We start from the raw sequence: 26,730 nt of genomic DNA on the forward strand, positions 1-26,730 counted from the left end.
TGACGTAAGACGTTTTTTGTACAAGCTTTTGTGCTCTGCCGGTAGCCAGTCAGTAATATTTTACTACAATACACACAATCGGTAACGCTAGCAGTAAGTGAAGGTGTATAAGGCGTCCTCAGGTAGTGGCGCATGCGACGACCACTGAACGAATTTCATTATAACGCCTGGATGCAACTATTCGAGCTCTGAAGATGTCTGTGTTGCATACACACGGAGTTGAAGGCGTTTTGAGTTCAGAGGCACTTAGCGCTTCACGCGCGGGGATACTAGCGGGCTCTTCCAAGATCTAAGAAAACGGAGCGCTTTGAATTCTTCGTAAATCGACGGTGAAACTGCAAGACCATGCATCTCCTACCAATTTAAAAGCCAGGAACTCTCTAAAGAACTTGAGGTAGAAAAAAGTAGATCTTGAATCAAGATTGAAAAATAAACGATTTATTTGATCATCTCACTAAAATTTAACAAAGAAAAGTAAAAAAATAAATAAGTATATTATGAATAGTGATGGCTAAAGTACGAAACCACGCATCTCCGTTTGCAACTTTACAGACTTCCTGTCATATTTTATTTTTTTTGGAAAACTAGTCGTCGTAATTTTTGAAAGCTGCCTTGACTTTTCTTCTCTATTAACAGAATATTATTTGTAAATGTCAAGCTATAAAGTTGATGGCTTGTTTCTCTTCGAAAAAATAAAACAGTAGCGGAAATTTTGAAACAGCGTAATGGAGATAAGTAGTTTCGCACTTTGACCATCGATATAAAGGCACGTTTGTAGAAAATACAGCTTAGTTCTTGCAAGTTGAATCAACAGGAGGTATAAAACTGCAGCAGCCTGTTAATATGTCCAACCATTTGTTTCTGTTCGTTATTTTTTCACGTTTCGTGTTTACCCGTTCAAAATATGATACTATCTCTCACCATATTTTTCTTTAATTTTGGAATTTTTCGGAAATATTGCACGCACCTAAATGATTACAATTTTTAAGTTCATGAAATTTTGCCACCCCCAGTGCTCCGCAGTACTGCCGTGCTGAGGAAGAACGCCGTATGAATATTCGAGACTTGCCAAATTTCCTTCGATAAAAAGTTTATTTTTGCGGAAAGTTATACATATTTTATCTTGAAAATTTTAGACGTCATAAATGAGATTTTGAAAAGAACTGTCCGGAAAATCAGATGAAAAATGCTCAGGATTTTCCTAGTGAATTCGTGTTTGAGCAAAGAAAATTTGGCGACGCTTAAAGGTTCATACTGCGGTTTTCCTTGGCACGGCAGAGTATACTGCCGTGCTAAGGAAGAACGCCGTATAAACATTCGAAAGTTGCCAAATTTCCCTTGATAAAACGTGTATTTTTGACAACACTCGTGCATTTTTTTCCTTGAAATTTTCAAATATTTTAGATATAATTGCGTACAAAATTGTCTGAAAATTTTGGAAAATAATATTCACTATTTTCCCAGTAAATTTGGTTTCTATCGGAGGAAACTTGGCAACGTCTGAAGGCTCATACGGCGTTCTTCCTTAGCACGGCAGTATAAGACTAGCTTCTAGCCGTTTCGACTTTAAGTTAATGATTATTCGCGGAATTTAGCCTTTACAAACGCCGGAAGTGGGATTAAGTACAGCAAACAATTGAGCACAGCCAATGTCAGTGGGAAGATGTAGGTTATGATGAGGTTCATCTCGAGATCGAGGAAATCCGACTTGGACACGATTCCGCTCTCGTGGCTGAACCTCTCGGCCAGATACGAGTCGCCGTCTTGAAAATGGCACACGAATTTCTCGTTGAAACTCTCAGAGGTTGAGCAATTTCCGATCGGGTTCAGGATACTCAAGTGCCCGTCACCGAATATTTGTCGGTTTAAGTACGGACTCGCGTAGCGCACTTGAGTCCCGTAGCTGAGATACAGGAGCCACTCCGACAAACCTCTGTAAGACCTGAAACAATGTTTTGAAATGGACTGGATTAAATAGAGAGGAACCGAGTCATATTTGGATCAGAGGCGGGTCCAGCAATTTGGCAACACCGGATTTCCTCCATTTGAAGCTATGCTAAAAGATCGATTCTCGTCGGAGCACCTGGCCCCTCCGAGAATCGATGCATCTCCATAGGTTTAAATGGAGAAAAAACAATGTTGCCAATTTGCCGGATCCGCCAATGATTTGGATGTATTTAACTCGCGTTTGTATTTAACGCGTTTACTTGTGTTGGACACATTTTTTGCGAAAGCCCTGTCGACACTACTAGCAAAAGTTCACGGAACTTAGCGGGAAAGTTAAGTTCCGTAAACCTATCTCTGTGTGGACAAGGCCTTCCATTTGTAAGAAATGAACGAAAAAAGTATGAAAGAACAAACATATGTGGTTTAATCATTTTAACTTCCGCCACTGCGCGCCGCGCTGACCGCATTGATGTTTGACGCAATGGGTGAAGTATTCATGCAGTCTTGTAGGCGCTAATATGTGTTACATGACAACCGCCGCGCCGTGCCGAGGGCTTGTCCTTTTCATCTCAAGTCCTCGTCATCATTCCTCATCCCTCTGCGCTGAGCTCCAGGCCAAATTGCGTGTTTAGTTCCTCTCTTAACTCTACTAATTAAAGATGCTGTCTCTTTTATCACCGAAAAACGATAAAATTAGAAATTACTATACTCTCAGGAAAGAGAGATTTTGTCCTCTTTTCTCATTGATAATTTTTTTTCTGAATCCGACTTTTTTTATACCTACATTTAAAAAAATTACAAAATTTGCCGCCCCTAAATTTGCCGCCATGGGCCGCGGCCTATGTGGCCACCCCCTTAATCCGGCCCTGACGAAAACATTAGTTAAAATTAGTTTAGGAGCCGCAATAATTACGAAACGCACTTTATCGACTCTCTCCTTCCCCTTTTGTAACTCTTTTGTGATGTAGGTCCTTATACTTTCACACGGTAAAATAAAATAGAGTAACGCTCTCTTGATCGAGCCCCTCTCCCTTTAAAGCGTTATATAATTTACGCACTGCCCCTTTTGAGCTTAACTAGCCCCTAATTTCTTCTGTCAACAATTTTAAGTCGAGAACAATTGTCGATCCTGAACTTTTGCACAAGTCAGGATTTTTTCTGCTGGTAGATAAGCAGGAAAAATTGTGGAAAAGTCAAAGAGATTTGACATTAGTCGCGAAGGAATCTATTGTTAAGTCAGGGCACTAAACTTGTAACCCTTTTTTTCAAAGTTCTGTTTTTCAATTTCATGTTTTTCCTTTTCTTAAATTACCCTAAACGTGAGGATGAGCTCTAAAAACAATAAATTATAATTTCTTTATTTTCCACATGCAGTGAGTTCGTATCCATTTTCAAATCACGATTCAAATCGGATTTTGGGTTATTATCATTATGACTGCAATTAATGGGGTTTCCCGTATTTTGCGTTACAAAAAACGACACCAAAAGAAAATGATAAGATACTAGATTACTGTTCACTGTGAAAGAGGACTTTTCCTCTTTTTTCCTTTCTTTCAATTGTTTTCCAATATGCACTTGACCATCTCCGCTTTGTCGTTAATTAAACTTTGCGTATCAAAATATCATAAAATCGGAAATGAATCTGGACATAAAGAAATTACCTGAGTATCCCAGAACCTATGATGAGACAGATCACCATAATATACGCACTCGACACTGTGGCCACAAACGAACTCTTTACAACCATCAAAAGAGCAATAGTTTGCTGCTCGGCAAATAAGTAGCATCCCCACAATATTGCTCCAAATAAACACATCAAGTCAGGCTCGTGTAAACCCGTAACCCTATGAAAACAAAGACAAAGTGAAAAAAGTGAGCGGCCAATTTCATGCCGAACGTAAAATGATTTGAAATTAATTTTATAATAATCACAAATTACAGCTTTATTAATTACAGTATTCAATAATATTCTCGGTGACGATCAATTAGCATATTTTTGCAAGGTCCAGTGGCGTGGCGTGAATTGCGATACATCGATTGTTATGTCATATAAACCTATGGAAAAGGATCGATAAATAGGGTGATCGCAGTGAACACCTTAATAATCGATTCTTTGCCGTAGGTTTAAACGGCATAACAATCGATAAATCGCAATTCAAGCCACGCCACTGGCGAGGTCCCGGTCTCGGACTTGTTTTTTTCTTTTCTGTCTCTAATATTGAATAGCTCGAGTAAGCTATAAAAAAAGGGTAAACAAATCGATGGCTGGCCTTTCATAAAAAAAAAACTGTGAGCATTTAACATTGCGACCAATTTTTCGAAAACCGTATTGATCACAATAAGCACACACAAGCGGCTACAAGCTACAGCTGAGTCTTTTCATGCGAGAGTTAGACTGTTGTTTACAAAATTTAAGGAACGGCGAAGGAGAAATTGCTATCTTTCGAGACGCAGCGATTCCAACGTTTTTAAGAGGCTACAAATCCCAAGATTGGGGGATCATAAATTTTGATATCATTCGCTTTTTTACATGCGAAAGACAAAGCAATTATCTTTATTTTTCCTGGAATTTTCTCTGCGCCCTTTGAAGTAAATAAAAATCTGCTGCATGATTCTGTATTAAAAAATTCTCGGCAAACCGCGAAGCCAGCGCAGGGGTGCAAAATCTACCCGATCATACGATCCGCGTATCGCGTGATCAGTGAGGAAATTCTTGGGAGAGTGAGGACATTTTTGTCCATAACGACACCGAAAAAATCTCCGACGATTTATTGATCTTTTCTACTTTTCCGGAGACGTTTCGAGAAAATTTTCAAAATGAAGACATTAAAAAAATGGAAGAAGAACATCACTTGGAAAACTTTGGGAAAATGATGAAATTGTTTGAAGCGAGTGAGGAAAAAATCCCTGATCGCTTGAAACTTTCAGCGAAATGGCACTTTTTGCACCCCTGAGCCAGCTTCCAACATTATCCAAATACTGCTCTATTCTTGACTCGTTAATATCGATTCCTGCTACGCTCAAGAAAAAAAATCTCGTGCAAATTTAAACTCACGGGAAAATGATGTAGGTAGCTCCCGCAAGAGATATGAGTGAAAGTGGCAAGGAGTAGAGCATATGACTGATAAGGAACAAAGGTCCACTGTAAAGTCCTTCTTGTGCCTCTTGGTAGTACCTTGTCCGAAAGACAGTAACTGAAAGCAAAGTAAAGTTAAGTCGGCCTGATCAAACTTGCCCCCAAGCAACTCAAATAAAATCGATGGTTAAAGGGGGAAACCACGGAACTCCGCACTGAAAAAAAAAATCTCTGTGTATTTACTAAGAAATGGTAAAATTACCAAGAATTCAGGGTTCTATTTGATCCCAGTTTTTTCTTGGTAAAATGACAGTTTATGGAATTGGTAATTTTACCGAGAAATCTCGGTAAAATTATTGAACTTTCTCCGTAATTTTACTGGACCTTGGTAAAAACGCCAATATTTTTGATCGACTATGGTAGAATTACCGAGATAAAATGGCCAAGTTACCGGGAATTGATTACCAATGAAAGTGGTATTCTTACCTGAAAAAAACAGTAAAAATACCGGTTTTTAGGTAAGTTTACTAGTCTGTCTTGGTAAAATTACCAATGATTGGTAAAAAAAGCGAGATGGTAAAGGTACCAACGGACCTTGGTAAAAACGCCGAGAATTTTTTTTCAGTGCGTTTTGCGACGTTTCAGTTTTCCTGTCTTACTATCTTTTTTCTTCAAAAATTAGTCAACTTAATTTCTTGAAAACTCACTTGATTTCTCTTCTCTCTGTGTAGAAAATTATAATTAAGCTTTAAAGTTGGCTTGTTTCTCTTCGAAAAAGTAAAAATAGGAGGAGAAATTTTGAAACGCCGCAATGGAGATACGCGGTTTCGCACTTTGGCCATCGATGTAACCTACTCGGATATTCAGAGGCGGATCCAGCAATTTGGCAACACCAAATTCCGTCCATTCAATCCTATGTTAAATAATCGATTCTTGTCGGAGCACTTGGCCCCTCCAAGAATCGATACATTTCCATAGGTTTAAACGGAGGGAATCCGGTGTTGCCAAATTTGCTGGATCCGCCAATGCGGATGTTCAATATATACTTTTCGCGATGTTTCGACAGAATTTAAAACGTGGTTGCGGTTGTGGCTTTTTTTCTAGGAATCTATAAATTAACCAAATCGGTTTTGTTGATCGAAGTTTCTATGAGCCGAGGGGTATTGAAAGAAAAATCGTTGATTTACAAAAAGTACCATAAGCCCCAAAAAATCATGAGCCTCGAAAATCCTGATAGGATTTGAAAGTCAAGGCTCAAGAACTTTTGGCACTTGGGCCTTTACATAAATAAACGGTCCATTTAACAAGAAAATTTGGCTGAATCATAATTTGACAAAGAAGTTGCATTTCTTCAAGTTTTTGTACCTTCACAATTTTTAACTGTCTATAATATTGACAATACCTTGGTTACACAATTCCATAGAAATCTAACATGGTTTTGTTGAGCAAAAACCCTCCTCTGATTATAAGTAGAGCACGAAGATGCGAAGATTTAATAGTTTTATATCAAGAATTTTCTTCCAGACGTTTCAAGTACTTACACGTGCTGGCTGTCGTCAATATAGAGAGCAAATAGGTGATGAAAATACAGTTGAAAACAAGACCACTCTTCGTCATGAATGTCCAATGATAATTCTGCAACAGAGATTGTTAAGTACAATAAATAATGACGTAATTTTGTCTCAACATTATTTTTCAATCATTGTCTCGCAGAAACAAGTATGTAAATTAAGAGATTATCGAATGCGTTTGTCGCATGAATCCAAATTTTCTGTCAAAGAATAGACTTCTTATATCTAGGGGGTAAAGTGAAATCAATTTAGCATGCGTATTTCCGCATCAAAATTTTAAGAAGACTCCTCTTTCTCCTGTCAGATCCTACTTTCCAAGGCCGGATTTAGGGGGTGGTCACATGGGCCGTGGCCCATGGCGGCAAAATTAGGAGGCGGCAAATTTGGCAACTTTTTTAAATTTAGGTATAAAAAAAATCAGATTCAGAAAAAAATTACAAACGAGAAATGGCGACAAAATCTCTCATTTCCTGAGTGCACAGTAATTTCTAATTTTGTGTAATTTTCGGTGATACAAGAGACAGCACCTTTAATTAGTCGAGTTAAAAGAGAAACCAAACACGCAATTTGGCCTGGAACGGCGCGGCGCAGAGAGCAATGATGACGAGGACTTGAGATGAAAAGGGGAAGTCCTCAGCGCGACGGTCGGTATGAAACGCGTAGTAGCGCCTGCAAGACTGCATGAATACTTCACGCATTGCGTCAAAACAGGTGCGGTCAGCAGCGGTCGGCGTGAAACGCATAGCGCCTACGAGACTGCATGAATACTTCACGCATTGCGTTAAACACAGTGCGGTCAGCACTCAGCAGCTGTCAGCGTGAAACGCAAAGCGCCTACAAGACTGCGTGAATACTTCACGCATTGCGTCAAACACAGCGCGGTGCGCGGCGGCAGCGGAAGTTAAAATGATTAAACCACGTATGTTTGTTCTTTCATACTTTTTTCGTTCATCTTTTACAAATGGAAGGCCTTGTCCACACAGAGATAGGTTTACGGAACTTAACTTTCCCGCTAAGTTCCGTGAACTTTTGCTAGTGGTGTTGACAGGGCTTTCGCAAAAAATGTGTCCAACACAAGTAAACGCGTCTTATGCACCCCTCCCCCTCCGGCACATTTACTTGATGGTTTTTATTGATGTTTCAAAACGAATGAAAAGGGGACAGCAAAATACAGGCGGCCCATGGGCGGCAAGTACGTAAATCCGGCCCTGTCTCCCCCTCGAATTCCCCTTTTCAAAGGGGTGTCAATGGTGTCATGCAGTCCCCCCTCTGCCCTTTATCTCTTAGTACTTAATAAACCGCCCCGTAAACAGAGAATTAGGTCTTAGATATTAGCGACGGTAAATATAGATTGTCGGTTTATACAATTCTGAACACTTTCTTAATACTCCCAAGACCATTCGGTCGAATTTTCAAATCTAATTTACATCACTAATGAAATTTTAAGCGTCTGGATCGCCTCGTTTTCGTAGCTAGCAACGGAGTCGACAACATGTACCCGCGTTATTTTCACATTTGCGACCCCAAACCCAATGCCAAAGGAAGAAACTACTATACCTGTGATTTGTGATAGAAGCACCAAAGAATAGAAAACAAGAGTGGTAGCGCTAGAAGTCTCATGAAAAAGTGTCCTAATGCAAAGGAACTCATGTTAAACGTCGAGGCAAACAGTCGTCTGTAACAAAATCATGAGAAAAGTTTTGACTGATTGTGAATCTCTCCTTCAAGAACAAAAATGTTTGTTAATAAACGAGGAGCGAGTATAATGTTGTCATATCTTAAAGCTAAGCGGTGGTCTGTCGAAGTTAATGTTCGATGGCTAAACTGCGAAACTAGTACGCATCTTCATTACAGTGTTTCAAAACGTCCGCTTCTGTTTTATATTTTCGATGGGAAACAAACCAACTTTACATTTTGAAATCTATACAGAAATATACCCTGCTAACCGAGAGGAAAAATCAAGGAAGTTTTCAAGGAACTACGCTAACTAGTTTTCCAGAAAAATAAAGTATGACAGGAAGTCTGCAACGTCGCAAACAGAGATACGTGGTTACACTTTGGCCATCGATCCGTGCTTCGTGCGATAGTGAACTATTCAAGGCAACTTTTCTTTTTTAAAGGCACAACTTTTTTCTTAATCACCTTTGTAAATTTAATTTTTTCCATGATTGTCGTAATTTTTCCGCAAAGAATGTAATATGCGCAGTTGCACAAGCCTAGCAACATTGGAATGCTCTTGGCTCCTATTTGCAAAATGTAGGTAATCCAAATAACTCAATTAATTGAATGGTTCCTTACGTAACGCGAGTTTTCAGCCTCCACCTCCCTTGTAACCCCTTCAAACCCCCTTATCTCCCCCCTTCCTGAACGCGTCAGGTAATACTCGAACTTTCCCAAAAATCCTCTTTATTAGAATGGATATCATTGCCAAACACTGTTGCAGGATGCGGATGGTGATTCACGATCATGTAAACATCATTCTTCACGACCGAGCGAAATCGTCCATCAATCTTTACGCTCCGATCCTCTCGTTTTTGACGGGCGGTGACCGTATGACCTCTTTCGATCAGCTTGTCTTCCTTCCCGCGGTCTCTTATATAATTTAAACAACCTAGAATAAGCATGAGCACTCTTTGGACCAAAAATGCACGGCGTGTGTATATCGTGCAGTTTGAATTCAGACACTCTGCTTCGGTTGGCAGAGAGAGCTCTAATCATCTACATTGGCGGATCCAGCAACTTGGCAACGCCGGATTTCCTCCATTGAAACCGATGGAAATGTATCGATTCTTGGAGGGGTCAAGCAGTGGCGTGGCGTGAATTGCGATATATCGATTGATACGCCATTTAAACCTATGGAAAAGGATCGATAAACAGGGTGTTCGCAGCGAACACCTTAATAATCGATTCTTTACCATAGGTTTAAATGGCGTAACAATCGATATATCGCAATTCACGCCACGCGACTGGGGTCAAGTACTCTGACAAGAATCGATTATTTAGCATAGGTTTAAATCATAGAGTACATAGAGTCGTAATGTAAGTGGGTGAGCTGGCGCCCATTTTTAAGCATTTTCCAGGTCCCGAATTCCGAGACTCCTGTGTGACGCCGGGTCACTTTTTCGATACATAATCGATTGTTTGCGATACACGGGTACCCGGCCATCCGATGTAAACAAAGAAGATAGGGATCATCACGTATTCCGCACCGCCATTTTGGATCGAACTTGCATCGAAAAAGTGACCCGAACTCGGCGCACACCGGGCTCGGAACTCGTCGAGCAGAACATGGCGCCAGCTCTCCCATTTACATTACGACTCTATTGCGAGGCTCGAAACCGGGGTTTCACGAAACCCGAGTTTGTAATGCAAGTTTCCTCCGTCGGGTTTATGCGGGCGCTGTAACCCGACTTTCGCGGGAAATCAAACTTTCCGATTTTGGCGCTGTTTATGCGCATATTTTCGATTGAACTTGAATTTCATGTTGGCGCCATTTTCACAAGCTATACTTCATTTTTCCACTATGAATTGATTCAATAAATTATTAGGTATTACTCTTTTATCCTGTGTATGTTCAATTTTTCCACAATATATAAGCGGAGGCTTCATCTTCACTAGAAAAGCCTTTACTGACTTTCTGAGCAACAGTTGGAAAAATGACAGTAGATGTTTAATCATTTTACGTTCATCTTTAAAATTGAATGAATACCTAATCTCAACAACCCTCCAAATCATGCTCGAGCTTATATTCTGAGTTCAGAAAAGTTGCCATAGGTAATTTTAGTGATGTTAAAAATAATTGTGGCAGGCGCAGAAATTCATCATATTGTTTATTGAGCTTCTAATGATCTTACAATAGGTAGATATAGGCATTGAAAGTGTAGGAGTGCTAATCCAGTAAAGCACCGCACCTTCACTCCATGCTGTTGTAAAGATTGTATGTCTGCCATTATTGTAGTGAAACAAATAAAGAATCGGGATATACTTATGGGAATTCCTCCTTCAAGATATGATCAAAATAAGCAGATATTGATAGGTCAACAATGTATCGCTGAAGCAGAAGCGTCTAAATCCTCTTGAGGCAACGGACGGTGACAATCTCAACAAACTGGTGACGCTTCACAAATTTTGAATTTCCACATTCCCAGAGACACGCGCTGAAATCCTGTTTCTCACCCCTCTTTCCGACTGCTCTCCGAGTCCATGAGCAAGACAGGAAGAAAATAGGCAAGCTACCTACCACTGTTTGCCTACCTATGTGTGTTTTTCTTAAACTTGATTTTCAAAGGTGACTCATGTAAGTAAAGAGCAACTGAAAAACAAGATTTCAGAACCTGCCATTGCATTTCACTAACCTAAGACACAAACCCAACCTTACCATTGATATTCTTTCGCTTAGACTGTATATTATTCTCCCACTGAGATTCGATATGAACTCAATTCAAAAATCCTTCTGAATTTAATTATTCAGGTAGATTGGAATCTGGAGCTCTCAGTCTATCTGTAAAGCGCATTTACTAACATTCACTGCTGTCACAAGATATTTTTGCACAGGCAGAGCCACTTTCCACAGTTGATGCATCTCTAACGCCAAAGCTCAATTATGACAAGTGGTTCAACGACCAAAAATTGTTACACGCCTCAATAAAAACCTTATTCTTATCTCAAATTGAAAATCTTGGATCACAGAGCACTCACCGAAGAATCTCCTTCCTTCTGCATCAGTATGAGAAGAGTGACGATACTTTGGAGCAATAACTTTGAACTAGTTTCAATAAATGATGGCTTCAGAATTTGAGTCATCATTTACTAGAGATTGGATCAAAGAAATAAGTCAGCAGGTCACGGTTGTGGCTGGAGTCACACTTCCAGTAGGACAACCAGGAAATAGATACACGGATAACACACAAATTCAAGAGCTATGCAGCTCTGACTGGATCAGATTTTAGATTTAATCGGTAGATTGAAATGAAAAAATTCGGTGCACTACTTAAAGGGAAGCAGGGTGCCTTATCTTGAAATCTTAGGCAAATCGTTTGGATACAGTAAAAAAGTTCTCCGCAGATGATGAACTGGTGGGTAAGGCTATTACTCAATTGTAGCCTGTAAAGCTCTTTGCTTGCTTTGCTTCTGTAGTCATAAAATGTTGATTAGAGTTGCAAGAATTATCTGAAAAAGCAGTAATAAGCCTGGATTCCATCTGACACTAAACACCTTCACTAGAAAATAACGTCCTACGTTTAGCTAAATAAGGATAAGTAAGCCACATATAACTGAAGGAATCACGTGAAAGTGCTTAAGCAACAATTGTAGTAAAATTATGATTGTAAAAAATGTTGAATAATGGCAAAATTAAAGCTAAATCGTGGGATAAGCACCAGTTGTTTACGAACGTTATGATAATAAATCCGCCATATTGCCGATCGCGCACCTGAAAATCGCATTTGAAGTCGAATTTCAACTAATTTCAACCTCCGGTTCGTTTATGCGGAGTGCGAAAACCTAGTCTTTAGTGTAAAATAAGGTTTCAAACACAAATTTCGGAAACCTACATTTCGTTAGTTCCGTATCGTTTATGCCGTGATTTGAACCTTGGTTTCAAACTCAGGTTTCGATTGAAGTTAGGTTAAGAGGCTCGCATAACATAGCTATGTACTCTATGGTTTAAATGGAGGATTTCCGGTGTTGCCAAATGCCTGGATCCGCCTTTGATCCTCTTTGCGAGTATAATAAAGCTATCTAATGTTGCATTTCAGTGGCTCAGGGTGGTGCGACAGCCGATGAAAGCGTACAATATTCAGATACAACAACAAATATGCAGGGAAAAGGAGGGGGGAAACGGAAAGTTCGAGGATGAGGAAAATGTATTGGAGGTGAGGGAATTTTCCTTCATTTGGAGCAAAAGCACCTTTCAGCGCGATTTTCTTCTTATCAAAAATAGTCCAGACATTTTTATTTTTTTGGGGGGGGGGGGGGGGGCACACGAGACGATTTTAATCCATTTATAAGAAAACACGTCCAGTTGCGTAGATATCGTTTTTCAACCTGATAAATCTACGCAAGCAAAAAATTGAAGCAGATTTTTTAAGGAAATTATATTAAACATGGGTGATAGGCATGATTCCATGTGCCGTTTTGCTCTTCTGCCACGGGAAAATGGGCACTCGGTGATGCCGGTTAGGCTCTCGCAATGGGCTAAGCAAAACTCATGAAAATCGTGTATTCTACAGGGAAAATAATGAATATGACATGGGTTTTCGAAAATGAGCTTTCGGCGATCGGATAAAACAAACGTAAGTCTTTAGCTGTCAGTTCCCGGCGGTGCAATGTAAAACTAACATGGCTTGAAATTCTGCTTATGACTTACTGATAGAGAACGAATCCCACATGAAGCGAGGACGGACGGCTGTAGATAGGGGCGGCCATTTTCTGCGACATAGAGGGGAGGGGCATGGGAAGCGTCGCCATTGAATCCCGAGAATGGCTGTGAAGCAGGTGGTTGTGGTGTGAGCCGGAAGATGATTTACGGTACGGGCCGCCACCAGTCTTGAATTTCTCCACCAAGGTTATGATCTGCGTATTCGACTCTATGAACCTCTCCCTGGATCGCCGATCCACCGTCGAAAGACATACTGGAATGAGAATTTAGCACTGAACTTAGCAGGTATTGTGAACTAAAGTATGTGAGGTTGCATGACAGTCGTCCTTACTAGGTATGTCAGTGGTGTCAGTAGCCACGTTTGCAGACGAGCAACTCGTCAAGTTTAAAATTGGGGGGGGGGGGGGGGGGTACCTTTTTTTATGGGCAGTTAGCGTAAATCCACCGAAGTGTTACCTGTTTTCCGTCGGTGATATTCTCCTCCACCCCCTTTCTCCTTTTATCCCTCCCACTTTTCTTTTCTCCCCAATCCCTCATGCCCAACCATCTTTCTTCTCCCCCCCCCCCCCCTCGTTTTTCTGTAAAAAAAGTTTCGCTTCATTTTTTTTTTTTTTTTTATGATATATTTACACAGGAAATCTAAACAAACTGCAGTGGAGACGGAGACAAAACTACTGATTATTGCCTCAAATTACCTCTAGAGAGCATCAAATTGCCAAAATTTATTGGGGGAAGCCCCCCCCCCCCCCCCAGACCCCGCTCCCTCAATCCCACTGGAAGGAGTACCTACGCGCACTCCCTGGCAATCCGCTACTGTTTTAAGGGGAGGGGGAGGGGGTGCAAAGTAATAAAATAGGGGGGAGCTCCTCAAGGACCTGCGGGGAGGGGGGATGACATCACTGACACCGCAATCACACGCTGAATGTGGGAGCTGAATGTGGCTTGAATGTGGAAGTCATCGGCCCGGTCAAGAAGTCAACGATTCTCAGCAACCATCGGACCAATTTTGAATTTGTCTTAACTATTCGAGTAGATTTAATACACATCTGGATGAAAATAACTCGAATTTGCTAAATTTCAGCCGTTGGGCGATGACTGTTGACTTCCACATTCAGCTGCTAAATTCAGCGTCTGATTGCGGCATGAGGTATGGTACGATATAGGAAGTAGAACTCACAGTAGTACATGAGGGGGTTCTCGAGCTCAGGGCAAGGGAAGCCGATGGCACGGAAGTACTCGAGCATGAGTCGGGTTGGTCCAGCGTAGACGAGGTCCCCGAGACAGAGGTAGGCGGCCCGGTCGAGGAACGGGAACACGTCCGACCTGGGCTTCTCCATCGTCAGGATCACGGCCCGCCCGCGCCGCCGAGCGTGACTCGAAAGCATCGAAACGATCAGGTACGTCGACAGAGGGTCCAGGCCCACCGTCGGCTCGTCCAGCAGCATCACCACTGCAAAACGGAAATGACCATTCAATTGGTGACATCACAAAGCCATGGAGTCAGCTCGTCAATGCATCCGTGGGAAAGTCAAACCAAGTTCAATAGACAGCAAGGATCCAATGCGAGTTATGCAGCTAATCGTGAGAATCTATGCTATGACGTGACGTATCATGACTGGACGCAACTATTGGAGCTCAACAGTTGTTCGTGTTGCATGATGGAAAAATGAAGGCGTTCCGGCTTCTCATGATGGGGTCGCGCCCTACACGTCGGCCCGCGGATAGTGAGGCGACAACAATGGAGATGTTGCATGTGTGAGGGATTTGCGATTTGACCATTGATTCTTATGTTAAAGTTCGTGAGAAACACGATGGTGCCACTGGTTTTCTCTGGAATCATCTCCCAAGCTTAAAAAAAGCTCTCAAGTTGAGGCCAAAATGGAGGAGATACCTCACGCTACCCTGAGAGTCCACGTCTACATTAAGACAAACTCTCCATGCGAAGAAAGGGAGCAAATACATTAGCAGGGTTGCCACTTTATTTGGGGACTCCAAAATTGAAAACACGGCAACCCTGCTAATGAATTTGCTCCCTTTCTTCGCATGGAGAGTTTGTCTTGATGTAGAGGTAGACTCTCAGGATAGCGTGGGATATCCCCTCCATTTTGGCCTCAATTTGAGAGCTTTTTTTGAGCTTGGGAATTGATTTCAGAGAAAACCAGTGGCACCATCGTGTTTTTCGCGAACTTTTACATAAGAATCAATGGTCAAATCGCAAATCCCTCTCACATGCAACATTTTGCAACATCCCCATTGTTTGCACTCAGCAGTTGTCCATATTGCACGACGAAAAAATGAAGGCGTTCTGGCTTCTCATGATGGGATCACGTCTGCAAATGACGTCAGGTACCCGGAAGGATGGGTATACAAGTTATTTTAAAGGAGGTTGTGAGGAGGAAAGAGGACCTGACATGCGGGAGGGATACCTACGTCAGCCCATGTATAGTGAGGCCACCACAGCAATTCGTCAAGCAGCAAATCGGGGCGTTATGGAATGGAGAGTCATCTGCCGCGTCTCCGCGACGGACAAAAAGTCAGCGCGCCTTCATTTTTCAAAACATGCAACACAGGCGACCGTCGAACACGAATAGTTGCATCAAGGCGCTAACCTAAGTTGCGCGACCGTACATAAATCAAAATACTACTCAAGGAGCTTATAAGCCATTTTATCTTCTTGTGACATTATAAAGGGACGATTTTCTTTGTTTTTGGGTTGTTTTGGACTTTCCATGGATTTCTATTATTTTCCAAGTGTGTCGCAAGATTCTCGAGAGACTCTACAGAGGATTTTTCAGATTTCTCGGGGAAACATGTAATTTTGATAAGAAAAGTTAACAGAATTTTCTTATTCAGAAATTTTAGAAGATGATGCTGAAATCTTACGTGGGTCTTTAATCATCTGAATCCCGATGATCAGTCTCCGATGTTCGCTCGGAGTGAGCTGAGCAACTGTCCTCTTGGCCACTTGGCTTAACGCCAAATCGGCCATAACTTGCCGTATTCGTGAGGTGCGAATGTACTGTGAAGCCTATTAAAGAAAAAAATAAAAATAAAAAAAAAAACATTAATAGAAACGTATTTCCTAAAAAATGAAAAAAATGTAACAACGTATTCCTTCAGTTTTATGCATCTGATCCACAGTCTAATTATTGCTATTTGTAAGAATCGTCTGCGGGGGAGGAGAGCAACTCTTTTACTGTTGACGAGAGTCTACTGACATTGAGCGGCTATACTACGATCACAACTTTCTTACGGGGCTATAATAGCTCTCTGGAGGGGGGGGGGGGGAGGCCCGGTACCATTAAATAGGATTTTAGTAAACCTAATTTGGGCACTAAGATCACCCGGAAATTTCAAAAATTGACCTCCTGAGAGCATATTTCAATCACAGAGAACGATAAATTGTGAATTTGAGAGAAACACTAGCCAATTTGGCCCATGCTGTTACCGACTTTGGAAACGAACGTTTCAAACACTTATACAGCACCATTAATTATCCAAATAGTTCCTTAAAATTTAGCAGTTGTTCTTGAGGGAATGGGAAAGCGTCTAACATTGAGATGCCAATAAAAACTGAAAATCTGTATTTTTGGTCCCTAATATAAGCTTTTCTGCTGCGTCAGACAGCTAGAGTATCCGCCTTGAGGGGGTTCACTGAAAAAAAGTTCTGTTGTCACAAACGAGAATTCCTGGTTGTATTTCGCAACCAGATTTTCCGGTTGATTCAACCAGAATTACAGTTGACTCAACCAGACGTCTGGTTGACTCTACCAAATTCTGGTTGAGTCAACTGTAATTCTGGTTAAATCAACCGGAAAATCTGGTTGCGGAATACAACCAGAAATTCTCGTTTGTGACAACAGAACTTTTTTTCAGTGTTTCTGTCTGACTCCATTGCGTTTATGTATTTGTTACTGTGAAGAGCGAATAGTTTTAGACGAATAGTTACCTGAGAGCCGAGCGTAAGGTGAGAGGCATAGTAAAGCGTTTGTTCGACCGTTAGCGAAGGTATGAGATCATTTCTAGGACTGACATAGCTACAGCTCCTCTGGAATAGACTAAGGGTGAGGGGTGCACCGTCGAGGAGGATTTGGCCACGCGTAGGACCGCTGCTTCGCCGGGATATCACTTCCAGCAGTGCTCGCTTTCCACTTCCTGAAACCTTTCACGCATGAATCAGGCCGAGGCAAATAATGTTTGAAGAGACCGTAGTTAGGCCTTGTCTCCAGGAGACGTTTTCATGGGATTTGTCCCAAGTTCGAATCGCAGGAATGAAACTTCTGGGATTTTTCCCAGTTACAGTCTCCACGGGATGGGGCTCATACAGTCCTGCGACTAGTTTGCGCGGAAAGATAAAGTAGTTAAAGTCGAGTATTTAACCGGTATTATAATAATAAATGCATTCAATTGACAATTAGACACATTATTTTAACTAAACAAACATTAACAATGTAGTAATGAATAAAATATCGCACAATTCGTTTTCACTTCTTCTTCTTCTCTCAGTGGGTCCTAGGGGTACAGTACAAGTACCATACATGATACTGGGAAAAATATTGATTAACTCAATATTTTTCCCAACTTCGAAAGGGGGATTTTTCCCTGGGACAAATCTCGTGAAACGGCTCGTGGAGACAAGGCCTTACATCGTCTAATCATTGGAACGAATATAGATTCGCATTGGAGCAGGGTCGGATAGGCGCTTAGAGGGCCCGGGGAGATTTCATCAGGCAGGGGTCCCAAATCCTAAAATTTAGAGGGCTCATGACACCCGAAATTCCAGTCTTAGGGCCTCTCTAAATCCGTCTTTCAGACTCTAGAGACCCCTACAGGATGTAGAATAATTTGTTGCAATAAGCGCCCGTAGGTGAAGGGAGGGGGGATGCTGTAGCACCCCAGTTCATACAGCCCTGCGTTGGAGAGAATAGACTTGGAAGCTGCATTCTATCAAATAACTAAGGCTGCTGGCAAAGCAGGTGGTAGCCGTATAGTAACGACGTTTTGCTCATCCTCCCTATACTGCCGTGCTGAGGAAGAACGCCGTATAAGCCTTTAAACGTTGCCAAGTCTCCTTCGATAAAACCCGACTTTACTGGGCAAATTGTGAAAAAAAAATTTCAAGTTTTTCAGACAATGTTTCACGCAATTTAATCTAAAATATCTGACAGTTTCAAGGAAAAATATGCACAAATTTCGTCAAAATTTCATGTTTTATCGGAGGAAATTTGGCAACTCTCGAATGTTTATACGGCGTTTTTTCTCAACACGTCAGTGTAATCCTGGAATGCAAGCTCGCAGTGTGGACTGTTCGGAAATGATGTACACCGGAACCGGGGCTCAACACCAAGAACATACGACTTTTCAACGACATGAGAACGCACCGTGGTATACGCGCAATGCATGAAGTATCTTGCAGACTTGTAAGGCGCGCACCGTGCTATGCGCGCAATGCATGAAGTATCCTGCAGTCTTGTAAGGCGCCATTATGCGTTCCGCGCCGTGCGCGCTTGCCCCACGCCGTCCGCACTGATAAATCTAAAATATCTGAAAATTTCAAGGAAAAATATGCTTGAATGTCGTCAAAAATACATGTTTTACCAAGGGAACTTTGACAACTCCTGATTGATCATACGGCGCGGCGTTCCTCCTTAGCACGGCAGTATTAAATAACTTACGCGCCCTATCTTCCAAGCCTTTCAAATGGAGTTTCCCGTGAAATGGGGTGCCAATTTTATTTACTTAATTGCAGTGCATTATAAAGAAACTCTCACCTTTAGAACCTAAAATTGCCAGCACTTCCCCTGCACGGACTTCGAGAGAGACATCTTTGAGGATGAGGCCTGTTTGGACATTGCCAAACAACCGCTGCAAACATGATGCCGACTCTACCTGAAAAATTACGTGTGCCTTTAGAGAGAAGAATTTTGAGCGTTAAAAGAAATAAAAGAATGTTAAACTTGTGTTGGGGACAAGTATAGTACGGAACATAAGGATATAAATCAAACTTTTTAGAATTTTCATCATTATTTTTAAACACTAGCTAGTTAGCTCTTTGTGATTGTGATATACTTACATCAAGCTATTTTTATCAGCGAAGAAATGTCTATTTCACCCAACAGAAGAAGAAAAAACGTTAAACTGGTCCAGGTACAATGAAGTACCTACACAGTAGCGACGGCGATGAGAGCCGCATATTTTGTGCCACCAAATGTACTAATTGGACTGCATTTTGCAATTTGGAACTATAAATTCTGCCCCGGTTTAAAAACAACGTATGTGCCATTAGTTTTCCTATGCACATAAGTGTTTTTTCACATGTGCCAGAATTTATAGTTCCAAATTGCAAAATGCAGTCCAATTGGACTACATTTTGCAAGTGGAAACTACAATTTCTGGCTCAGTTCAGAAACAAAGTATATACCATTAGTTACCCTACGCACCTATAGTACTTTTACGGATGAAATCGTGGCTCCTAATTGCAACATTTAGTCTAATTTAATTGTATTCCTTCTGTTTTTCAATTGTTTTACTTCAGCTTAATTGAACACGGTCCAGCTACACCGTGATAAGTCTTTTAAAGCATATCCACCCGATATATGTCGTAAAATGAAACTGGAGTGATTCGTTATGTTCCTTGCGGAGTTCTTCGAGTTATTTCAAACAATGTGTTTTACATTAATACTTGCTGCATTACGGCGGTGCAAAATTTCCACCCGTATTTTCTTCACAAGGAAGGCGACGGCGTGGACGTCCCGTGAAAGGTTGGCGACAAGGGATAGAGGAGGAGATCAGATGGTGCAAGTAGTTGCCTGATGATCTCAAGGGAGGATAGGGGGCAATGGCGATTGGGCGTCGCAGAGCGCGAGACTGCGCTGTGAAAGCGGCTTAATGTCAAAAAACATAAATAATTCCGTTATGCACACCATTACAGTCTCAATGTGACGCAGCTTTGTAATAGTGTTGCCACACGTAACTCATAGGACTGGTGTAGGTATTCTGGTAGTTCAAGCCAAATGCTACAGCAATCTTTCCGAGATAATCAAGTGCAGAACATATAAAAATATTGCAAGGCATGTCTCATTGTGGCGATCCAACAAATTGTGGCGTTATTTTAACGTGCTTCTGAAGTTTTACATTTGGGTGCAGGTATATTTTTCCCAAAAATATTATTGACAGGCCATTTTCCAGCACGACACAACATTGAAAATATTACTAGCAACGTTGCCATAAAAATATTACCGCAATGTTGCGCGTCTCAATGTGAATTTATTACTATCGAGAAATGCAGTATTGCCGAGCAAATTACGTTAGGCATTTTCTACCAATGCTGCAGCGATTTTTCACGTAGACCGAAATTTTTTTGAAAATTCAATGGTCCATCAAAACTACCCACTTTGGCAAAGTCCAAAAGCCAAGTTGTCCAGTTTGCCCTACTGGCTCCAAGCAATGTCAATCTCTGAGTTCAGTTTTGCAATTTCTTGTGAACTCTGAACTCTTGACAAAGCAAACATTTGAGGGCCGTTTCCAGAAATTTTAAGACTTTTACAGATAATTTCGTGGTCTGAATGATAATTTCTATTCTGGTCGTACATTTTGATGCGGGGCCACCCAAACTTAATATGGGCTCCGGAACTAACTATAAAGCGACGGGCCCTTGGGGAGCTTGGAAAGGAACCCCACCCCCCTCCCCTCTCAGCTGGAAAACGGGGGATTTGGGAGCCTCGCCCGGAAAATTCTTAAAATTGAAGATTGTAAATAGATCTCAAGCGTTTTGAAAAGCTAGCGCTTCTTCGTAAGGTCCGATACGGCTTATCAAACTATTTACTCGGTAGGTACCACCAACATTTTAGGGCCAATTCGATCCCGCTTAGGACTGAAGTCCCGCTTACTTTGTCTCAGGGTAAAATTATTGACCTCATCAGGTCTTATACAGAACGTGTTATAGTTCGAATGGCATCTCGAATTCTGATCGATGTCTTATCCTTAACTATACAGGGTGATCCAGGTTTAACGGCCAGACCGCAGGAGCGTGTTCTATGGGTCAAAAATAGACTTTTTTGTTGTAAATTGAGATTTCGATTTTATTTTAGATCATTTACGAATTCAGGGTATAAAAGTACAGGGAAGTACAAATTTTCATGAGATTTGGTTCACAACTGTTGCCAAAATGTAGGAAAAACTATTTGTTTTTAAGAAATTTGGGGGCGTATAGCTCCGATCGCGACTGGGGTGGGAGCACTTTTAGAAAAAACTTAATACAAAAAAGTCTTATTTTGACCCATTAAACACGCTCCTGCAGTCTATCCGTTAAACTCTGGAGCACCCTGTATAGTTCAAATCAGGCGGAATTGTGCAACGAAGCAATGTTTTGATGCCAGATTTTTTAATCCAGGTAAACCAATTTCATTCTGAAAGACTGCCACAAAGCCGCCACAACAGTTCCATTGCGACAGCACCCATTGTCAGCAATGATATCTTCGGCCGGAGTGACCGACTTAACTCAGATATACCGTGGGCTGCGACTATCCATCCGGCAAGTCGTAGCGTCGACGGCACTCGAGCCAAGAACTTGAGCACCGATAGTGACTCACCTGGCCCGTGTGGAAAATGTTGCACAGCTCCAAGCAGTAGTCCGGCGCCACCATTTTCACGAGGAATCACTATCTCCGGCCCGTATCACGCGAGTTCTTCAGATTACGCATTTCAGGAGCTCACAGCGGAAACCGTTTCGAAATTCGGCGACGATAACGCGGTCCGAAGCACTCCATCCCGCACGGGTCCTCGAGCCATCTCACGGCCAACTGCCGACGCCGAGTTTACGGCCGCCACGGAGAAATACACACTGACGATCTACTCCGCCCCCTACCTGCACCCCCCCATCTACCCCCCGTCCCCCCAGCGTATCCCCACCTGCTTCGCGCCTCCGGCGCACAGTGGATCGAGTCAATTGGAGAGGTCGGACAAAATTTGGAAACTTTTAACGCTTGTAACTCCGTTTATACGAAACTTTGAGGTTTTGAAAGTGGCTCCATTAGTTTCCTCGTGAAATTTTCCTCCGAAAGCACCCCTTGAAATTGGAAATATGACGAAATAAACATCAAAATTTACAGTTTTAGTAAAAAGTCAGTGGATCAAGTCAATAGGAGAGGTCGGACAAAATTGGAAACTTAAAACGCTTGTAACTCCGTTTGTAAACAACTTTAAGGTTCGTAAAGTGGTTCCATTGGTTTCCTCGTGAAGTTTTCATGCTGAAGCACCCCTTGAAATTAAAAATGCGTTGAATTATACATCAAACTTTGCAGATTTAGTCAAAAATCTCGTGTCCGACTTCTGCAATTGACTCGATCCACTGTGCGCCGCTCAACAGGTCGTTCCCTCATTCTGAATCACCTACCTGGGAACCTGGATCCAGGATACTCCTCTTCTCATCTGCTGTTGTTAAACGTTGTTGACAGATGTCCGTGTGAAAGAGGTTGTTCCATCTACCATTGAAACTGGGCCCCGAATGAAATCTCCTCATCTTTTCAGGTATCAAAGGGCATGGTCAGGGACACCCAAAAATGGTTGAATTTTTTCCAAATTCCCCCAAGAGGAGGGGGGGCGGGGGGTTATATGAAAAACGGTTTTTTGGCTATAACTTTTGAACGGTTTGAGATATCGATTTGAACTTTTTTTTAAATGAAAGGTCGTTTAAAGAGCTTTCTTTTGGTATATTATGTTTAATAGTTAGGTCAATTTTTGACCAATTTATGGCTTGTCAAAAATTTTCCATGAGTCCAAAAATCAGATTTCTGTAGTTTAGAGCAGCGACGATCGCATGCAGATGAACAAAAAACTGTTCAACTTATAGCCCTCTCTCTGACGGTTAAAATGAGCCTAAGATCATCTTGGGGAAACGATTTGTCTCCGAGTTATGCTTCTTCAAAGTTGGCGCGGCGGGGTCCGCTTCCGCGGGGCAGCGCTCCGGAGTACGATAGTTCACTCCCACCCCCCTCCCGTCATGCCGCGCGACGCAAACCGAGGAAGACTACCTTTAATGATCATTTGAACAGATAAATGCACACAATATACGCTATTATGTTGTACAAGTATTATTAAAATTATATTGAAAACGCTCTATAAAATGAGAAGCAATATACCTGGATCCGGCAATTTGTTTGACGACTATCGCATAGTGTCCGCATAGTGTCATAGTGTCCATACATAATTTATATTTTCAACGCCTGCAAAGTGATGGTGACGACGCAAAAATTGTCATTCAAATGCTCCAAAAATTAAATGAGCCTATTATGTTGTACAAGTATTATTAAAATTATATTAATATAATAAATAGAAGAGTGGAATCTCACCGAATTTATCATCACCGCAATCCATAGGATCATCGGCAGTGTGATCCGCATTTTCATCCTCATCTTCGTCGTCTGAAAAGCCAAAATCGACTTTTCTGAGAGGGAAGCACTCGTTCAAAAAGGCTGAAGGCGCTGGTTTTTTGTGATAGCGCCCGTAAAACAAATACCACAGTATAGTTACGACGTGAGCACAAGGATTGATGGTACGCGCACCGTTCTTACATGTGCAGTAACTTGCTTTAATGGCCTCGCTGGATTTTTTACTGGTGTCGATTAATATAAATATATGATATTCTTTTTTTGATTTATGCCTCGATAGGATCCGCGATCGAAGAAAAAGAGGCGAATTTACGGAAATATCATATTTTTGAAAATCTGGCAAAAAGTTATCCTTCGTCACTTGAAAGCAATATTTTCCATTAGCAAAATGGTCTGCAATATAACTTGCTGCAAGTCCAATTTGATAACTTCCCGAGAGGGTGTCAAGATCTTCGCTCCTCCACTGTTCTAATTGTTTAAAATGATCTGTCGTCAGGTTTTCAAAAACTACTTTTTTTCGGAGCCATTTCTCGTCCTCAACAATTTGTTGCACAATATTCGGCTCATTTAATTTTTGGAGCATTTGAATGACAATTTTTGCGTCGTCACCATCACTTTGCAGGCGTTGAAAATATAAATTATGTATGGACACTATGACACTATGCGGACACTATGCGATAGTCGTCAAACAAATTGCCGGATCCAGGTATATTGCTTCTCATTTTATAGAGCGTTTTCAATATAATTTTAATAATACTTGTACAACATAATAGCGTATATTGTGTGCATTTATCTGTTCAAATGATCATTAAAGGTAGTCTTCCTCGGTTTGCGTCGCGCGGCATGACGGGAGGGGGGTGGGAGTGAACTATCGTACTCCGGAGCGCTGCCCCGCGGAAGCGGACCCCGCCGCGCCAACTTTGAAGAAGCATAACTCGGAGACAAATCGTTTCCCCAAGATGATCTTAGGCTCATTTTAACCGTCAGAGAGAGGGCTATAAGTTGAACAGTTTTTTGTTCATCTGCATGCGATCGTCGCTGCTCTAAACTACAGAAATCTGATTTTTGGACTCATGGAAAATTTTTGACAAGCCATAAATTGGTCAAAAATTGACCTAACTATTAAACATAATATACCAAAAGAAAGCTCTTTAAACGACCTTTCATTTAAAAAAAAGTTCAAATCGATATCTCAAACCGTTCAAAAGTTATAGCCAAAAAACCGTTTTTCATATAACCCCCCGCCCCCCCTCCTCTTGGGGGAATTTGGAAAAAATTCAACCATTTTTGGGTGTCCCTGACCATGCCCTTTGATACCTGAAAAGATGAGGAGATTTCATTCGGGGCCCAGTTTCAATGGTAGATGGAACAACCTCTTTGTTTTTTCTCCCCTTGAATCTTCATCTTCGGGCCGAGAGCGGTGAGCGGTGAACTCAGGCACTGCGTGCGACTGATGAATGAGTTTCGAACGATCTGTTTGTGTGAACTGTGCGTAGGTATACTTACTTCAGTATCGAAGTGATAAAGAACTGTGTGCGTGTCACGGAGTTAACTGCTCGACGCACAGCAGGATGCGGGTTTGGCTGTCGGGATCTTGTTTGACGTCAGTTTACCATTGTTTAGGAGTTTCTCCAATTATGAGAGACAAAAAGGAAGTAAAACCAGTGTTAAGAAAATCTCTATAAAAACGTGATTTTTAAAAACAATTTCTTGAAGTATGAAATTTAAGTATTAAAAATTAGTTTAATATTTTTAAGAGTTTTTTAAAAACAATTATTGTACTTAAATTTGACCTTTCGTAAATTTTACGTAAAAATAATCCAAAACGGGCTCCTTCGCTGTTTTTAACAGTTTTAGCAAGAGTTTTTTTAATTAACATTAAAGCTTTATAATCACGTTTTGATAGAGTTTTTTAAAACAATGATTGTACTTAAATTTGACCTTTCGTAAATTTTACGTAAAAACAATCCCAAAACGGGTTCCTTTTCTGTAAATTTTAACAGTTACCTATAGCAAGAGTTTTTTAATTAAAATAAAAGTTTTTTAGAGAGATTTTTTTACTAGGAGCGGTTCCCTATTGCTCTTTACATTTGACAAAACATTTGACACAAATTCATATCCACCGAGATTGTGTTGGATCCATAACGATCAAGAAAAACTTCGACTTTGCATCGATTGCAACGATTTTGCATCAAACAAAAAAATAGGCACCTCCGCCTATCCAAAAAATCTGGGCCGAAAGTCGAACGAATAATGCGGTTGGGCGCGCTATCGTTTATAGACTGTTCATCAGACTCTTTGTGGGGGTTCCGCACCGTCAAATTAATTTGACGCGACGTCGCACGGGCGTCCATCAAGCGTTTGACGATCGGTCGCATGGTGTGAACTCGTCGCTCCTCAGACGAAAGAACGTAAATCCATCGCAAGGTTGCCAAATTGACACTAATAGTTTCATTTTTAACCAGATTACAACCGTGCGATTTCCGTTCAAAATTTTGTTGATTTTATGAGGGTGTCTAGCATCAGGATTTTCCCGAATCTATCAGGATTTGAAGAAAAATCGTTCGTAAAATCAAGATTTGAGAAAAGTCGGCCGTCCGATCGGATTTTTTTATCGAGCTATTTTTGTGAAGTTACATTTGCCTTTCGCCAAAAATCAAGATTTGATCAGGATTTGGAAAAATTATGAAATCAGGATTTAGCAGTCAAAAATAAGGAAAAATCAGGATTTCCCAGATTGAAAAAAAAACAAGACACTCTTTGACCAAATGGAAAATCAGTGGACTTTTTAATAGGAAGCGCCGAACGGTTTCCCGATGAAAGCACAATTTTCGAGAGGAAATTTGGCAGCGTTGTGATGCGGTTATGTTCTTTCGTCCAGGAAAGGACGAATCGAGTACAAGAGTTTCGGGTATCCCGGTCGTTGCCCGCACGGGGGTCACCTGTGTTCCTCAAGGTAGCGACATTGGCATGCGAGCACTCTCATTCATAGAGAAAAAAATACGAGGTGGTAGCGATTCCCCGATTGTATTTACTGACGTCACCAACCGCGACCAAGGACCGTGCGGACCGTAACGCTCCAAGAAACACCGTCGCACAGTTTAAAAGAAGCTACAGTGCCTGTATACGGAAGAGTATTGCCATCTCTGTGCCGCTCTCTGATTGGTTCATTAGTTTTAGGCTATCATGGAGCTCCAAAGTATGGCCCAATGTAAACAAACCCGACCCAGAGGAACATGTATTATCGGCAGAGAAATTAATGGCAATCGCACTCAATTAGCTTAGTTTTCGGCAAAAATATTCATAAAAGTTCGATCCGAACTCAATTTAGAAGTTGGATATGAAAAAAATCCTATCACACCCAAAATT

General features: G+C 41.4%; 1 protein-coding gene across 1 annotated transcript; it reads right to left on the reverse strand.

Annotated features, from left to right (window-relative positions):
- Nucleotides 1–416: 416 nt before the first annotated feature.
- LOC109042279 (ATP-binding cassette sub-family G member 5) lies at nt 417–21,811 on the reverse strand. The gene is made up of 11 exons (XM_019058937.2): nt 21,565–21,811; nt 18,745–18,862; nt 16,923–17,128; nt 15,857–16,001; nt 14,151–14,423; nt 12,962–13,226; nt 8,152–8,269; nt 6,565–6,658; nt 5,003–5,141; nt 3,609–3,791; nt 417–1,942 (listed from the first exon to the last, which is right to left on the reverse strand). The coding sequence occupies exons 1-11, from the start codon at nt 21,616–21,618 to the stop codon at nt 1,579–1,581; spliced, it is 1,959 nt and encodes a 652-aa protein (XP_018914482.1). The 5' UTR covers nt 21,619–21,811; the 3' UTR covers nt 417–1,578.
- Between the last annotated feature and the right edge of the window lie 4,919 nt (nt 21,812–26,730).

Source organism: Bemisia tabaci, chromosome 6 (genome assembly GCF_918797505.1).
Source record: "Bemisia tabaci chromosome 6, PGI_BMITA_v3".
Classification (NCBI taxonomy): Eukaryota; Metazoa; Arthropoda; class Insecta; order Hemiptera; family Aleyrodidae; genus Bemisia; species Bemisia tabaci.

What these genes read in the sequence shown, in the direction of transcription:
- LOC109042279 (XM_019058937.2), bottom strand. Translation starts at nt 21,618, where the DNA reads ATGGTGGCGCCGGACTACTGCTTGGAGCTGTGCAACATTTTCCACACG. An exon ending in ACCTTACGCTCGGCTCTCAG is followed by an intron (nt 16,002 to 16,922) that starts GTAACTATTCGT and finishes TTTCTTTAATAG; the next exon opens with GCTTCACAGTACATTCGCAC. An exon ending in GCTTCTATCACAAATCACAG is followed by an intron (nt 6,659 to 8,151) that starts GTATAGTAGTTT and finishes TCTCTGTTGCAG; the next exon opens with AATTATCATTGGACATTCAT.